Consider the following 17,354-nt stretch of genomic DNA (forward strand, 5'->3'; position numbering starts at 1 on the left):
GAGGTCGTGTCCAAAGATTCAATGTCCATTTAGGAATCGGATGGCAGAGGGGAAGCCATTCCTGAATCACTGAAGTTGCAGAGGTAGGTACAATTATAACATTTAAAATAGTTAGACAGGTACATGGATAGGAAAAGTTTAGAGGAATACCAGCCAAAATCCAGGAAATAGGCCTGCTCATGTAGCCAACTTGGTCGGCATGGATGAGTTGGGCTAAAGGCTAGTTTCTGTGCTGTATAACTTAATTTACATATGGCCATTACTGAAAAAAAATTATTGGATGTACACTGGTGCTTCTGCAGAATATATTTAGACTCACATAAATGATATTTGAAAAGGATGATGACTTAAGATAGAGGGAAGAAGAGCTCAGTACTTATTTTACTATGATAACAACATAAAGTGAACAGTGGGCAAGAATAATATTTGCATGAAATGTGGCATCAGAAGCTGTTTAAATTGTTTCCCATGTGGAGTTAACAAGATCTTTGCAGTGTAACAATGAAAATACAGTAAGAAATAAAACTGTTGGAGAAAACAAACACACACACAGAATGAAGTGCAACTTCCTAACAGTGAAATGTGCATTTGGAGCAGCTTTGAAGACCATTTATTCAAAATATTAGAAATACTTGTCACACAATATCACAGGATCCTTAATACCTATTAGATTTGCAAAAACACGTGTGTGGGATTTAGTTAACAGTCTTATCTCCAGCTCAGCTTTCATACACAGGGATGTCAACCTGGATTGTGCAGGTTGGCATGCCTGGGTGGGACTCAAACAGCAAGAGGCTGAGGTGCACTGAAGAATTCAGATGTAGTGTAAGGGATGATGCAGATGCTAATTTTTTGATTGAGAACATTGCCTGCCCGAAGAGTTTTTGATTAGTTAGTGTATTGGTAGCTTTCCTGGCCATATTTCAGTTTTTGTGCACTTTAAAAACAAAAGTAACTTTATTAACAATCAAAGTTACTTATATGCTGATCTCTGGCCAGAATACATGTGTGTCACTATGAGTTACACAAGGTCACAAGCAAATTAGCAATCACCTGGGACACATGCATGAATGTAGTCTTGGAAGAGGGGCAGGCAGAGACCTGATCCCACCCAGAGCCACGAACAGACTAACGAAAGAGGTCCATCAACCAACTTGCCCCTCACTTCACTGGGCTCTCAAAGACCAGAAGTGTAACCCTGAGGTGTAGCTAATTGTTAAGAAACAGCCCCATTAAATATCCACCCATAATCTATATATACACAGAATATAGATTCATTAAGCCAGAAAGTTTTATGTTAGTAAAGGTACCAACAAAATCTTAATTTGAAACATGTTTAAAGCACTCCAGCTTCTGTGGTGCCTACAGATCCCTTAAGAGCTCCACTGAGAAATTCCCCCCTCCCAGCTTCTGCCCTCGCTCATACTCCACCACCCTCATCCCTCTCCCCACCCCCTCCTGCTCCCTCCTCCTCCCCCTCCCGTCCCCATTCATTCTCCTCTGCCTTTCTTACCCCTCCCCTCCGCGCCAGTAGCAGGGCGGAGAACGATGGAGAGCGCCGAGAAGCCGCGGATGCAGGGCTCCGGCAGCCCGATTCAAGTCAGCAGGTGAGGGCTGGAGGCTGGGGAGGGTACAGTAAGGGGGGAGGTGAAAGACTGAAGGCAGTCCACCTCCGTCCTGCCTCAGCGCCAGCGGCCCTGGGTCCCGGCACGGCACGGTACCGCACCGCGAATCTTGGTGCCGGCCAGACAGCCGGGGGCGGGGTTGGGAAGCTCAGGCTCGATCTCGGGGCGACTCAAGGACACGGAAGTCGCTGTCCGATCTCCCTCCATGTTCAGCTTCGGCTTTGTGGAGTCAGGGAACGGTGTCCTTGAGGTGAATGTACAGCCATGATCCGAGGGGCCGAAGAGCAGGCCTCTGCCGAGCTTTCTGTTTCTTCATCTGCTGATCTCTGGCCAGTATACATGTGTGTCAGTATAAATTACACAAGGTCACAAGCAGTCACCCGGGGCACATGAATGAATGCAGCCGTGGAAGAGGGGCAGGCAGCTGAGATGGATGGAGACCTAATCCCACCCAGAGCCAGGAACAGACTAACGGAAAGGCCCCTCCCCTTCCTTTCTCTCCCCCCATCCCCCTCCCCCTCCCCCTCCCCTCCCCCTCCCCCCCCCCTCCCCCTCCCCTCCCCCTCCCCCTCCCCTCCCCCTCCCCTCCCCCTCCCCTCCCTCTCCCTCTCCACCTCCCCCTCCCCCTCCCCCTCCCCTCCCTCTCCCTCTCCACCTCCCCCTCCCCCTCCCCCTCCCCCTCCCTCTCCCCTCCCCCCTGTCCTCTTCCCCTCTCCCCTCCCCTCCCTCCTCCCCCTCCCCATCCCCTTCCTCCTCCCCATCCCCTTCCCACTCCCCATTCCTCCTCCCTCCCCCTCCCCTCCCCATTCCTCCTCCCTCCCCTACCTCCACCTTCCTCCCTCTCCCCTCCACCTTCCTCCCTATTACTCCCCCTCCTCACCCCTCTCCTCCCCTTCCCCATTCCTCCTCCCCTCCCCCCTCCCTCCCCCTCCCCTCCCCCCTCCCTCCCCCCTTCCCTCCCCCCTTCCCTCCCCCTCCCCCTCCCCCTCCCCCTCCCCCGTCCCCCTCGTCCCCCTCCCTCTCCCCTCCCCCCTGTCCTCTTCCCCTCTCCCCTCCCCTCCCTCCTCCCCCTCCCCATCCCCTTCCTCCTCCCCATCCCCTTCCCACTCCCCATTCCTCCTCCCTCCCCCTCCCCTCCCCATTCCTCCTCCCTCCCCTACCTCCACCTTCCTCCCTCTCCCCTCCACCTTCCTCCCTATTACTCCCCCTCCTCACCCCTCTCCTCCCCTTCCCCATTCCTCCTCCCCTCCCCCCTCCCTCCCCCTCCCCTCCCCCCTCCCTCCCCCTTCCCTCCCCCCTCCCTCCCCCTCCCCCTCTCTCCCCCTCCCCTCCCCCTCTCTCCCCCTCCCCTCCCCCTCTCTCCCCCTCCCCCTCCCCTCTCTCCCCTCCCCCTCCCCCTCCCCCTCTCTCCCCTCCCCTCCCCCTCTCTCCCCCCTCCCCCTCTCTCCCCCCTCCCCCTCTCTCCCCCTTCCCCCTCTCTCCCCTCTCTCCCCCTTCCCCCTCTCTCCCCTCTCTCCCCCTCCCCCTCTCTCCCCCTCACTCCCCCTCCCTCCCCTCCCCCTCTCTCCCCCTCTCTCCCCCTCCCTCCCCCTCTCTCCCCCTCTCTCCCCCTTCCCTACCTCCCTCCTGCTCTGCCTTCCACCTCTCCCCCGCCCTCCCACCAACCCTTCACCCACTTCTATCTCCCTATTTCCTCATAGTCCTCCGCTCACACTCTCCCCTAACTCTCCTTCTCCCGAACCCTCTCTACTACTTGCTTGTTCACTTAGAGAATACATACTGTGATAATCCAGGAAAGTGATAGTGATAACTGTACTGTGCACTATACACAGACACCCTTGCTAAAATACATGTAGTGTATACATATTTTATAAAATATATATATATAAAGTCTTAGGCACCCTAGCTAAAATATATATAAAGACTTTTTGTACAGTACGGTATTTGCAGAGAGAGAGCTTTTTTAATCTGGCGGGAGTAAAGGATGTTAGGAATGATGAGGGTGGAATGCTGCAGGAGGGGTGTGGGTTAGGTGGCAGGGAAGGATTGAGAGGAGTGGAGGGGAGCATAGTAAAATACCTTGAGGTCTTTTGAAATATTGACACCCATACCCAACCCATCTGTGTATTTATCCTTACTTCTCTTCAATTTTACAATTGAACCCACACCTACTATTTCTGGACGTAGTTTGTTCTGCATTTGTACCACCCTCTGAGTTAAGAAGATCCCTCTCAGGTTCTCCCTTAAATATGTCACCTTTCACCCTAAACCTATGACTTCTAGTTCTCGTGTCACCCAACCTCGGTGGAAAAGGCCTACTACTACTACGTCAACTCAGGCCTAGGGGGCCGGCGTCGGGCATGATGACGGACTCTCCACTTCTCCCTCTCCCTCATCAGTGTGTTCAGTTCATCTACATTAGCCACGCCGCTGTCTTCTAGGAGCGTGTTGACCATAGTCTTGGGAGGGCGTCCAGGGTTCATCCTCCCGTGCTTGGGCTCCCATATGATGGCAGATAGCTTGGGATGGCGTAGATAGTGCCCTGCTAGTTGCAGTCTTCTCGCCTCGATTTTAGTGGTGAGCGTCAGTAGGTCGTCATAAAGCTCGACGTTCGTCATCTGCTGTTGCCAACTCATGTCAAGAGTCATCTGGAGCATTCTTGTATAGCAACCATGTAGAGACTTTCGCATAGTCTTGGTGAGTGTCCATGTCTCGCATCTATACGTGAGAATGGACTCTATGACTGCTATGAAGATCCTCTTTTTAAGCCCTCTGGTCAGGTTCGACTTCCAGATTTCCTTCATGTTGTTCATAGCCCTCCACGCCAGCGCCTTCTGTATCTTTATGTCTTTCACCGAACTCATCATTCTTGACCTGAGGTACTTGTAGTCAAAGACTTTCTTAATGGTATCATTCTTTACGGTCTTGAGAGTATCTTCGTCGCAGTTATACGCCATGTACTCTGTCTTTTTAACGTTTAGGTGAAGTCCAACTTTATTGCACTCAATTTCCACTTTCCAAGGCCTGCCTGCATTTACCCTATCCATACCCCTCGTAATTTTGCATACCTCTGTCAAATCTCCGGCGCACCAGTGAACCTAAACTATTCAACCTATTCCCAATAACACAGGTCCTCAACCCCCGTGGGGTGGATGAAAATAGAGGAAAGAGACTTAAATACCATCTATAGCCCATGCAGTCAATGTCTCAGAGAGAAAGAAAGCCTCTGGTTTTGCGTGAGTATTGAGGAGAAGGCACATGTTAGAGCAGGATGCTGCACTCAGTGACTGCGTAAGGAAAGGCATCACAAAATCGGCATTCCCCAAGTTAGTATAAGAATATGGAGTTGCGTAGGGATGGCACGGCAGCGTGGTGGTTAGACTCATGCTTTATAGAGCCAGCGAGCTGGGTTCATTTCCCACTGCTGTCTGTAAGGAGTGTGTATTTTCTCCTCATGACCGCATGGGTTTCTGGTTTCCTCCCGCACCCCAGTGACGCACAGGCTAGTAGCTCAATTGGTTAGGTGGCTGTAATTGGGTGGCACGGGCTCATGGGCCTCTTACCATGCCGAATCTCTAAATTGGTTCACCACACTCTGGGTGAAGAGTTGTGGAAGTTGCAGCAATACAAGGGCTGAGATGACATACAGCCAAGTGTAGATTAGAGATAATGGTGCGAGTGTGGAACGATCTGCTGGCAGAAGTGGTGGATGCGGGTTCAGTTGCGATTTGGATGAGCACATGGACATGGAGAATATGAAGGGCAATAGTCCAGGTATGAGTTGATGGGATGAGGCAGGAAAACAGTTCAGCACTGACTAGATGGGCTGAGGGCCTGCTTCTGTGCTGTAGTGCTCTGTAACTCTATAGTGTGCAGACAACCCAGGCAAGAGAGGTATTTGAAGAACATAGCTCCCCTTTGCACAGCAGGAGACTGGAGCCATTTGGCATACCAAGTCAAGATAAGGATGCAAACAAAGGATTCTCAGGTGACACTTAGGTCAGTTATCTTATGAATTCTGAAGTACTATTGGCCTTTAATATGTAGATTTTATTGGCTATTAATACCTGTGTTATTGAAGTGATAGGTAATTTATTATCCAAATAAGGAATTTGAATATAGACAAGGTAATATCTGTATCCAGCTGCCAATTTCTGTATAAAAATGTTATTTCTTTGTTCAAACCTTTTTGTGACAGGGGCCATGATATTTTCCTTGTGCACAAGTAAATAAAGTGTGATTAAGTAATGAGTGCAAATTTTCAGAGTCCAGTTAATTGGTGATGACCAAAGTTCGAAGCAGGAAGTAAATTTCTTATTGAAGTATATATATGTCACTATATACAACTCTGTAATTTATTTTCTTGCGGGCATACTCAATGAATCCATAACAGAATAATAATCATAATAGAATCAAAGACTGCACCAACTTGGGCATTCAACCAGTGTGCAAAAGGCAACAAACTGCAAATACAAAAAAAAAGAAATAATAATAATAATAAATAAGTAAACAATATGTGTGGAGAACACGAGATGAAGGGCCCTTGAAAGTGAGTCTATAGGTTGTGGGAACATTTCAGTGATGGGGTAAGTGAAATTATCCCCTTTGGTTCAGGAGCCTGATGTTTGCGGGCTAATAACTGTTGCTAAACCTGGTGGTGGGAGTCCTGAGGCTCCCATACCACCTTCTTGACAGCATCAGCGAGAAGAGACTATGGCCTGGGTGGTGGGGGTCCCTGATGATGGATGCTGCTTTCCTGCGACAGTGCTCTGTGTAGGTTCGCTCAATGGTAGGGAGGGCTTTATCCGTAATGGATTGAGCTGTGTTTACTACCCTTTGAGAGTTAAAAAAGAAAATGATAGTAATACTTAGAAAGTCAGATGATCCCTGTGGAGAGAGCATCAAGAGTTCACGTTTCAGTATGTTGGTTTTCTCCGAATGGGGACAGAGACCTAGATGTCTTCAACACATTTCGTCCGTATCAACCTTTTTGCTCATCTCCACTAACCTGCTTGCACGAGGTCTGTGTCCACCTATACCTTCCCTGCTTACACGCCTGCTGAAATGTCTCTTAAATGTGCTGACTGTATCTGAGTCCACCACCTCCTCTGTCTGCAGGTTCTAGATACCAACTAGTCTGTGTAAAAAGAGACTTAGCTCCAGGGAGAAGGATTCTAGCATATCCAACAAAGAGTCAGCCAGTTCTGATGCAGACTGGAATGTGATTTTCCAAGTAGGCATACTGCAGAGGTCAAGACTCTGTAATGAATTCAGTAATTTCAGATAACTAACCTTCCCAGATTATGTGATGACAATCGTCAACTTGTAACATTGACTTGGATTTTGTCTCCTTAAATGCTGCGTAACCGCCTGAGTAGCTAGGCTTTCTTAAGCCCATCACCCCTCCTGGGGTATAGGTCACAAACTGCAGCTTGACATTTTCCTCTGTACTGGGCCAGTCTTTCAAATTGTACCCAGGTGTAGTCCATCTTCAAATATCCTTCCTCTCCCAGGGATGAGACCTTTGGAGCTCTGGGAACGGGATAGGGTTGAGGATGGGGCAGTTGGCATACAACTAAATGCGATGTGTCGTGAGACTGTCTGGAAGGACAGGCAGATGATAGGGCAAAATTGCTGTCAGTGGGATGAGCTAAAGTGTAACAGGTGACCAAAATCAAAAAGGGTGATGAATACAGGACTGAAGATGTTATATTTGACTGCATGCAGTATATGGAATAATGATTTTGTAGCGCAGTTAGAGATTTGCAGGAATGATGTGGGCATCTCCAAGTCATGGCTGAAGGAAGATCATGGTTGGGAGCTTATCATCCAAGGATACACATTGTATCGAAAAGAGAGGCGGGTGGGCAGAGGGAATGGGGGAGCCCTATGGGTAAAAAATCAAATCAAATCCTTAGAAAGAGGTGATATAGGATTGGAAGATGTGGAGTCCTTGTGGGTAGAGTTAAGAAACTACAAGGGTAATAAGATCCTGATGGATGTTATAGACAGACCTCCGAACAATAGCCAGAATGTGGATGACAAAAAACAATGGGAGATAGAAAAGGCATGTCAAAAGGGCAATGTTGCAATAATCATGGAGGATTTCAATATGCAGGTTGATTGGGGAAATGTGGTTGGTGCTGGATCCCAAGAGGGGGAATTTGTAGAATAACTTTGTGATGGCTTTTCAGAGCAGCTTGTGTTTGAGCCCACTAGAGGAATGGCAATTCTGGATTGGGTGTTATGTAATAACCCAGATTTGATTAGGAAACTTAAGGCAAAGGAACTCTTGAGAGGCAGTGATCATAAGAAGATAGAATCCACCCTGTAGTTTGAGAGGGAGAAGCTAAAATCAGATGTATCAGTATTACAGTGGAGTAAAGGAAATTACAGTGGCATGAGAGAGGAGCTGACCAAAGTGGATTGGAAGGGGACACTAGCAGAGATGATGGCAGAACAGCAAAAGCTGGAGGCTCTAGAGGCAATTTGGAAGGTGCAGGAAAGATACATCCCATAGAAGTATTCTAAAGAGAGGATGAGGTAACCATGGCTGACAAGGGAAGTCAAATACAGCATAAAAGCTAAGGAGAGGGCATATATTAGTGGGAACGTAAAGGATTGGGAAGCTTTTAAAATTAAGATAAGGCAACTAAACAAGCCACAAATAGAGAGAAGATGAAATATGAAGGTAAGATAGCCAATAATGTGGAAGAGTTTACCAATTTTTTTTTAGATGTATGAGAAGTAAAAGAAAGACGAGTGGATATTGGACCGCTGGAAAATGATGCTGGAGAGAGAGTTATGTGGGACAAAGATGTGGCAGAGTATTTTGCATCAGTCATTACAGTGGAAGACATTAGCTGAATGCCAGAAATACGAGAGTGTCAGGGCAGAAGTGAGTGTAGTTGCAATTACTAAAGAGAAGGTGCTTTGGGAAGCTGAAAGGTCTGAAGGTAGATAAGTCACTTGGATCAGATGGACTGCACCCCAGGGTTTTGAAAGAATTAGCTGAAGAGATTGTGGAGGCATTAGTAATGATCTTTTAAGAATCACTAGATTCTGGAATGGTTCCTAAGGACTGGAAAACTGCAAATGTCACTCCAGTGTTTAAGAAGGAGGGAGGTAGAAGAAAGGAAATTGTAGGTCAGTTAGCCTGACTTCTGTGGTTGGGAACACGTTGGAATTGATTGTTATGGATGTACTTGGAGTCACATGATAAAATAGGCCAAAGTCAGCACAGTTTTCTACATGGGAAATCTTGTCAGACAAATCTGTTTTGAGTTCTTTGAAGAAATAGCAGGCAGGATAGACAAATGATAGAGAAATGTTTATTTGGATTTTCAAAGGTGTTTGACAAGGTGTTGCACATAAGACTGCTTAACAAAATACAAGCCCATGGTATTACAGGAAAAGTACTAGAATGGATAGAAGATTGGCTGACTGACAGGAGGCAAAGACTGGGAATAAATGGGGACTTTCTGGTTGGCTGCCAGCGACTAGAGGTGTGCCACAAGGGTCAGTGTTGAGAATGCTTCTTTGCACATTGTTTGTCAATGAAAGAATTAATGGCTTTGCGGACGATATGAAAATAGGTGGAAAGGCACGAAGCAGGATGTCTGCAGAAGGACAGATTGGGGAATGGGCAAAGAAATGGCAGATGGAATGTAATGTAGTGAAGAGCATGGTTATGCACTTTGGCTGATAGAATAAGGATGTGGATTATTTTGTGAATGGTGATAAAATTCAAAGATAGGAGGTCAGAGGGACTTGGGAGTCCTCATGCAGGATTCCCTATTAATTTGCAGGTGGAGTTGTGCTAAGGAAGGCAAATGCAATGTTAGCATTCATTTCGAGAGGACTAGAATACAAGACCAAAGACGTAATGCTGAGGCTTTATCGAGCATTAGTCAGACTGCACTTGGAGTATTGTGAGCAATTTTGGGCCCTTTTTGTAAGGAAGGATGTGCTGGTATTGGAGAAGGTCCAGAGGAGGTTCATGAGAATGATCCCAGGAATGAAAGAGTTAACATATGAGGTGTGTTTGGTGACTCTGGGCCTGAGCTTGCTGGAGTTTGGAAGAATGATAGGGAAATTTCATTGCAACCTACTGTGAATCCCAGGCAGCTGTGCAGGCCAAGTTATTGGGTATATTTAAAGAGCAGTTTGATTAATCAGTGAGTCAAAGGTTACAGGAATAAGGTGGGGGAATGGGGTTTAGAGGGTTAATAAATCAGCCACGATAGAATGGCAGAACAGAAATGATGGGCTGATTGGTCTACTTCTGCTCCTAGGTTTTATCATCTTATCTGCTGGCATTGCAGAGGATCCAGAGGAGATTTATGAAATGATCCGGGAATGAAAGGGTTAACATATGAGGTGCGATTGATGGCTCTGGGCCTCTGCTTGCTGGAGTTTAGAAGAATGACGGGGGAATTTCATTGAAACCTACCGAATATTGAAAAGCCTAGACAGAGTGGAGGTGAAGAGGATGTTCCCATTAGTGGCAGAGTCTAGGATCAGAGGGCACAGCCTTGGAGTAGGAGGACATCTCGTCAGAACAGAAATAAGGAGGAATTTCTTTAGCCAGAGGGTGGTGAATTTGCAGGGGTTGATAGTTTCTTGGTTGTTAAGGTTATGGAGAGGAGGTAGGAGAATGCAGTTGAAAGGGAAATTAACTCAGCCATGACTGAAAGGTGGAGAAGACTCAATGGGCCGAATGGCCTAATTCTGCTCTTATGTCTTATGGTCTTACGTTCACAGTAACTATGGAGTCAACATGTGGGAACTGCTCCAGATCTGTTTGGGATGTCTCAGCTCTTGATTAAAACAAGGATTGTTGAAAACTGGAATGAGACACTGGAAGAAATGGGTGTCTCCATGTCTTTCTGTTCTAAAAGGATGTACTTCTACTCTGAGGCACAAAACTGCTGACATGAGCAGAGCTTTCCATGTCAAATGAACCATGTTATGTGTGGTTAAGGAGCTGTGCAAGGTGCAAGTTCATTCTAGTAGGAGTGTCAAATTGTATTAGTGCAGTTGACACAAGGCAGGTAGCCAGCCTACGCACATCGCAAGACTTTGTGATATACATGAAAAATGATATGACCTGACCACGTGAGCTAAAGACTGATGAAATACAAATGAAGGTTCATGTTTGTTCATCAGCCAGCTAAGAGCTGGTGCTGTAGTTAGCTATCAAAACAGAACTGTCAACAATGTCTAACACAGAAATTATTCTGATTTTTCCCAATCCTGACAGGAGGGAACAATAGACTTTTGTTCTTTCAGCTTTGATACTTAACTTTCCTAATGTATTAATTTTTCTTGGAATCTGAGTATCGTTGTCAAACCAAGGTTTATTTCCCCATCGCTAATTATCCTTATGAAGATGGCAACGAGAAGTTTTCTGTATACTTTATAGTGCTATTGGGTAGAGAGTTCCAGGATTTCAACTTAGTGACAATGAAGGGCTGGCAATATATATGCCTTATAAAGTACACCTGTACAATTGCTCGCTAATGCAAATATCTAATCAGCTAATCATATGGCACCAACTCAATGCACAGAAGCATGCAGACATGGTCGAAGAGGTTCAGTAAACGTTCAGACCAAACATCAGAATGGGGAGGGAATGTGATCTCAGTGACATTGACTGTGGAAAGATTGTTGGTGCTAGATGGAGTAGTTTGAGTATCTCAGAACCTGCTGATCTCCTGGGATTTTCAGGCGCAGCAGTCTCTAGAGCTTACAGAAAATGGTGCAAAAGCATCTATTTAACAGCTGCTTTCTGGGTAAAAATGCCTTGTAAATGAGAGACGTCAGAGGGGAATGGCCAGAGTGGTTGAAGCTGACAGGAAAGTGACAGGAACTCAACTAACCACACGTTACAACAGTGGTGTGCGGAAGAACATTGAATGCATAACAGATCCAACCTTGAAGTGGATGGGCTACAGCAGCAGAAGACCATGAACATACACTCAGTGAGGGGAGGGAGGAATGGTAGTTTAAGAATGAAGTGAGGGGCAAGTTTTAAGCACAGGGAGTGGTAGGTAGGTGGCTGGATTCCACTACCAGGGTTGGTAGTGGAAACAGGCAGTTTAGTGGAGTTCAGTAGCAAATCAATATGAAGGATATGGAGGGATATGGCTAATACATAGCAGGAGTACATTTACTATAACTCGGCTTCAAGATCAACACAACGTAATGGGCTGAATAGCCTGTCCGGAGCTCTAATGTTTTATTTTCATAGTCATAGTCATAGTCATACTTTATTGATGCTGGGGAAAATTGGTTTTCATTACAGTTGCACCATAAATAATTAAATAGTAATAAAACCATAAATAGTTAAATAGTAATATGTAAATTATGCCAGGAAATAAGTCCAGGACCAGCCTATTGGCTCAGGGTGTCTGACCCTCCAAGGGAGGAGTTGTAAAGTTTGATGGCCACAGGCAGGAATGACCTCCTATGACGCTCTGTGTTACATCTCGGTGGAATGAGTCTCTGGCTGAATGTACTCCTGTGCCCAGCCAGTACATTATGTCAAAGTTGCTGGTGAACGCAGCAGGCCAGGCAGCATCTCTAGGAAGAGGTACAGTCGACGTTTCAGGCCGAGACCCTTGACTTGCATGCAAACATGGATGAGTGGGTTAGTAAGTTTGTAGATGACACAAGGGTTGGTGGTGTTGTGGATCATGTAGGAGGTTGCCAGTGAATACAGCAGGATGTAGATCAGTTGCAGACATGGGCAGAGAAATGGCAGATGGAGTTTATTCTGGGCAAATGGAAGGTATTGCACCTTGGACAGTTCATAGTTAATGGTAGGATCCTTTACAGTATAGATGTACAGAGGGATATTGATATCAGTAGGTTGGTAAAGAAGGCATATTGCATGATTACCTTTATTAGTTGAAGTATTAAGTCAGGAGTCAGGAAGTTATGGTGCTGGTCACATCTGTAGTTTTGCATTCAATTCTGGTCACCCCATTATTGGAAGGATGACAAGGCTATGGAGAGGGTTCAAGGAAGTTTACCAGGATGCTGCCTGGACTAGTGGGCCATGTGTTACAAGGAGAAGTGGGTCATATTAGGCGTTATTTTCTCTGGACCGATGGCTACTGGGGGGAGAGCTTTATAAAGCTCTGTAAGATTTATATAGATATATAGATAAAGTTTATAAGATTATAAAAGTCAGAGATAGAGTAGACAGCTGGTATCTTTTTCCTATGCTCAAAATTTCTAGTACTTGAGGATGTATATTTAAGGTAAGGGGGGAAAGTTCAAAGGAGTGAGCAGGATAAGTTATTTTTGAAAATAGTGGCGCACGTCTGGAATGCATTAACATGGGAGGCACTAGAGGGAGATAAGGTTATATTTAAGTAGCTCCTGTGTAGGCACATGCATATGTAGAGAACAGAAGCATATGGATCACACACAGGTAGACAGGATTAGATAAATCTAACACACACAAAATGCTGGAGGAACTCAGCAGGTCAGGCAGCATGTTTGGAGAGGAATAAACAGTTGATACCTCGGGCCAAGATCCTTCATCAGAACTGGAAATGAAGGGGAAAGGTCAGAATAAGAATGTGGGGGGAAGAGAATGAGTTCAAACCTGTAGGTGATAGGTGAAACCAGGTGAAGGGTAAGGTGGGTGGCTTGGGGGGAGGAGGGATGAAGTAGGGAGCTGAGAGTTCAAAGTACATTTATTATAAAAGTATGTATACCGTGAAATTTGTCTGTATCATTCTTTAGGTTTCCAGTATCTGCATTTGTTTTTTTAAATTTTCATTTACTGTAACATTCTGACTGATTACTTCTTACAGACAGCTGAAAAAACAAAGAAATCTAATAGAACCCATTAAAAAAGACTGCCGGGCACTCATGTGTGACAAAAAGAACATATCGTGCAAACAATAAAAAGTAAGCAAATAACATTCAGAACTAAAGTTCACAAAAGTGAGTTCATAGTCACAAAACCATTTCTCCGCTGCAGTCAGACCAGGAGCCTGTTATAGTTGCAGACCACAGCCTCAGTTCACCGCCATGATGAGCAAACCTCGTGGAGCAGCGAGCTGAACTCTGGCCTGACCCTCGCCTCTGGTACCAACATCCTACCATCTCAGTCTGGCCCAGCGCTTAAATCAGCCAAATATTGGCTCATTCCTTGCTCAGCCCCGTCCACTCCGGCAATGGCCAATGGCTTTTTCCATGCTCTCAGGCCCGGGCCTCACCACCTCAATTTGGCCCGTACCCAACCATTTCAATCTGGCCCGACACTTAAATCAGCCAAACATTGCCCCCTTCTGCCTAGGCTCGGCCTGCACTCCCTGTGCCACCGCAACTGTAATTCACCTCCGAGACTCCAGTTTACTGAAACCCCCAGAACACCACAAAAATGCCTGGTTGTACAGGTGGTTCGAAAGCACAATTCCGAAAGGCAAGTCACAGGCTACTGATTGCAGTGATTGTTGTCCAGAAAAAGAGTGATTAATAGAGTAGTTAGTAGATTTGTTTGCAGCCAGTAAAGTGCCACTGTGTCTCACCAGCGCCATCTTAAACCTGACAGTGAAAAAGGTAAAATGGGTGAAGAAGGAATCTGGTAGGGGAGGAGAGTGAACCAAGGGAGAAAGTGAAGGAGGAGGGGCACCAGAGGAAGGTGATAGGAGAAGAGAAGGGATAAGAGGGCAGCCAGAATGTGGAATGGCAAATGAGAGAAGGCGAAGGGAGAGAAATTCCCGGAAGTTGGAGAAATTAATTTTTTTGATATCAGGCTGGAAGCTATCCAGATGGAATAAGAGCTGTTGCTCCTTCAAACAGAGAGTGTGCTCATCATGGCAGTAGAGGAGGCCCTGGACTAACATGTCGGAATGGGAATGGGGAGTGGAATTAAAATAGCTGACGACAGGGAAATCCTGCCTGTTGCGGATGGGATGAAGGTTCTTGAGAAAGGTTACTTAGTTCAGCACAACACAGTGGGCAAAAGCATCTATTCTGCATTCCATGTAACATGTTACTCTTTATCTCAATCCTGTTGTCACCTATGCTTGTTACTCAAAACAGAAGTAGGGAAATGCTGGAATGTATCATCAAGGAAGTAGTAACAAGGCACTTGTCAAATAACAATAGATTTGGGGAGGGTCATTTGTATTTACGAATGGGCAAAAATGTTTGCAACACACAGAAAATGCTGGAGGAGCTCAGCAGCTCCTGCTGAAGGGTTTCGGCACGAAATGTTGACTGTAGTTTTTTTGCCATAGATGCTGCCTGGTCTGCCTAGTTCCTCCAGCATTTTGTGTGTGTTGCTGGGATTTCCAGTATTTGCAGATTTTCGCTTGTCTGGGGGCAGAAATGGTTGATGTTTCTGTTGAAATATTTTGAGAATGTAATAAGCAAATATGACAAACTGGCTGATGTACAATTGAACTTTTGGAAATCTCTGGAGTGTGTAGCATTGGGAGTAATAAATTGGTGTGGTTAATTGCCATAAGGCAGGGATTTCCTATCTTCTTTTATATGCCATGGGCCCCTACCATTAACCAAGGGATCCGTGGACTCTGGGTTGGGAACCTTTGGCATAAGGAAAGATCAGATTATTTTCAGGTTGGGAGGTTTTGTCCTGTGGGTTGTTGGAAACCAAGCTGTTAAGAGACTGCATTAATGATTAGGGCAGCAGAATAACGTAGTGGTTAGCACAATGCTTTACAGTAACAGTGACCTGGATTTAATTCCTGTTGCTGTTTGTAAGGAGTTTGTAAATTCTCCCAGTGACCATGTGGGTTTACTCCGGGTGCTCTGGTTTCCTCCCACAGTCCAAAGACATACCGGTTGATAAGTTAATTGATCATTGTAAATTGTCCTGTGATTAGGCTAGGATTAAATTGGGGGATTGTTGGGTTGCATGGCTTGAGGGACCATGCTGTATCTCAATAAATTAATAAATAAAATGATTCAGTTGAGGGGATCAAGCTTAATATAGCCAAGTTTTCTGATTGTATAAAGCTAGGCAGCTGCGTGGACTGTAAGGGGAATGCAAGAGATTTGTGAGGGATACAGGCAGGCTATGTAACTAGATAAGACAGTAAGTGAATTTTAACATGAAAAGCTGTGAGATCATTTGTTGCTTGAAAAATACAAAGATAGAATTATTCTTTCAAATAACGGGAGGCTGAAAAGTATTGGTGTTCAGAGGGTACACCAATTGCTACACGTTAATGTGGAGGGTCAGCAAGCCAATTAGGAAAGCAAATGGTTTGTTGGCCTTTAATACTAGTCAATTTCAGTACAAAAGTAGATATATCTAGCTTTAGTTATGAAGGGCTTGGTGAGACTGCATTTGGAATGCAGTATCATGAATTCCTACCAAACGAAGAAAATACTTGCGGAAAAATGTAAGCAGCAATGGCTTACTGGATCAATTTTTAGGATGGTAGGTTTGTAATGAAGAGAGATTAAAAAGGCTGGGTCTGTATTCTCTTATATTTAGAAGTGTGGGTGATGATCTTGTAGAAGTAAGCAAAATTATTCCAGGACTTGACAAAGGCAGTATAATCAGAATCAGGTTTAATATCACTGGCATATGTTGTGAAATGTGTTGTTATGCAGCAGCAGTACATTGCAATACACAAAAATAAAAGCTGTAAATTACAGTAAGAAGTAAGTGTGTGTGTGTGTGTGTGTGTGTGTGTGTGTGTGTGTGTGTGTATGTGTGTGTAATTAAATAAGTAGTGCAAAAAGAGTGGAAAAAAAAGGTAGTGAGGTAGTGTTCATGGGTTCAATGTCCATTCAGAAATCGGATGGCAGAGGGGAAGAAGCTGTTCGTGAATTGTTGAGTGTGTGCCTTCAGGCTTCTGTACCTTCTCTCTGATGGTAACAATGAGAAGAGGGCATGTGCTGGGTGATGGAGGTCCTTAATGATGAATGGCACCCTTTTGAGGCATTGCTCCTTGAAGATGTCTTGGATACTCAGAAGCCCATGATGGAGCTGACTGAGTTTATAATTACCCTGCAGATTACTTCAACCCTGTGCTGTGGCCACTCTCCCCCATACCAGACAATGATGTAGCCAGTTAGAATGCTCTCCACGTTACACGAGTGCCTTTGGTGACATACCAAATCTCCTCCTATTCCAACTGAAATATAGCTACTGTTGTGTCTTCTTTGTAGCTGCATCAGTATGTTGGGCCTAGGGTAGATCCTCAGAGATGTTGACACCCTCAGGAACTTGAAATGGCTCACCCTTTTCACCTCTGATCCCTCTATGAGTGTCTTACCCTTTCTGAAGTCCACAATCAGTTCTTTGATCTTACTGACGCTGAGCTGCTGCGACATCAAGATCAGTTGCTGTTCTTTCCCCTGACTGAGGTATCTGGAAATGTCATCACATTCTCAAATGGGCGTTCAGGATGGAGATGAAAAGAAATTTCTTCATTTGGGGGGAGGGGAACGTTGACTCAGACCACGAGAGGCCTATGTCGGGCATTTTCATGCCTTATAAGGCGCAGATTGGAAGTCTGTGAGGGGCGCCACTCCTCACACAGACTAGAGCGCTCAAGGGCACAAACACGCTGCCACAGCTGAGGCTCGAACTTGCGATCTTGAGATAACTAGACGAACGCCTTAACCACTTGACCACGTGCCCAAAATTTAGAATGTGGTGAATCCTTACAGTTCATTGCTTCAAGGCTTTGTTCATTGAATAATTGAAATCAGATTAATGGATTAAAT

The 17,354-nt window shown here is 45.5% G+C and overlaps 1 protein-coding gene across 3 annotated transcripts in view; it reads left to right on the forward strand.

Moving 5' to 3' along the window:
* Positions 1 to 1,500: 1,500 nt before the first annotated feature.
* The window catches only part of acot7 (acyl-CoA thioesterase 7), a 257,856-nt gene continuing 242,002 nt past the window's right edge, over positions 1,501 to 17,354 (forward strand). For all 3 annotated transcript variants that reach the window (XM_072245005.1, XM_072245006.1, XM_072245008.1), the window contains exon 1: positions 1,501 to 1,607. In XM_072245005.1, coding sequence (XP_072101106.1) covers positions 1,549 to 1,607 — 59 coding nt within the window. In that variant the 5' untranslated portion in view covers positions 1,501 to 1,548. The remainder of the gene's footprint in view (positions 1,608 to 17,354) is intronic.

The sequence above is a fragment of the Mobula birostris genome, chromosome 27, assembly GCF_030028105.1.
Source record: "Mobula birostris isolate sMobBir1 chromosome 27, sMobBir1.hap1, whole genome shotgun sequence".
Lineage (NCBI taxonomy): Eukaryota > Metazoa > Chordata > Chondrichthyes > Myliobatiformes > Myliobatidae > Mobula > Mobula birostris.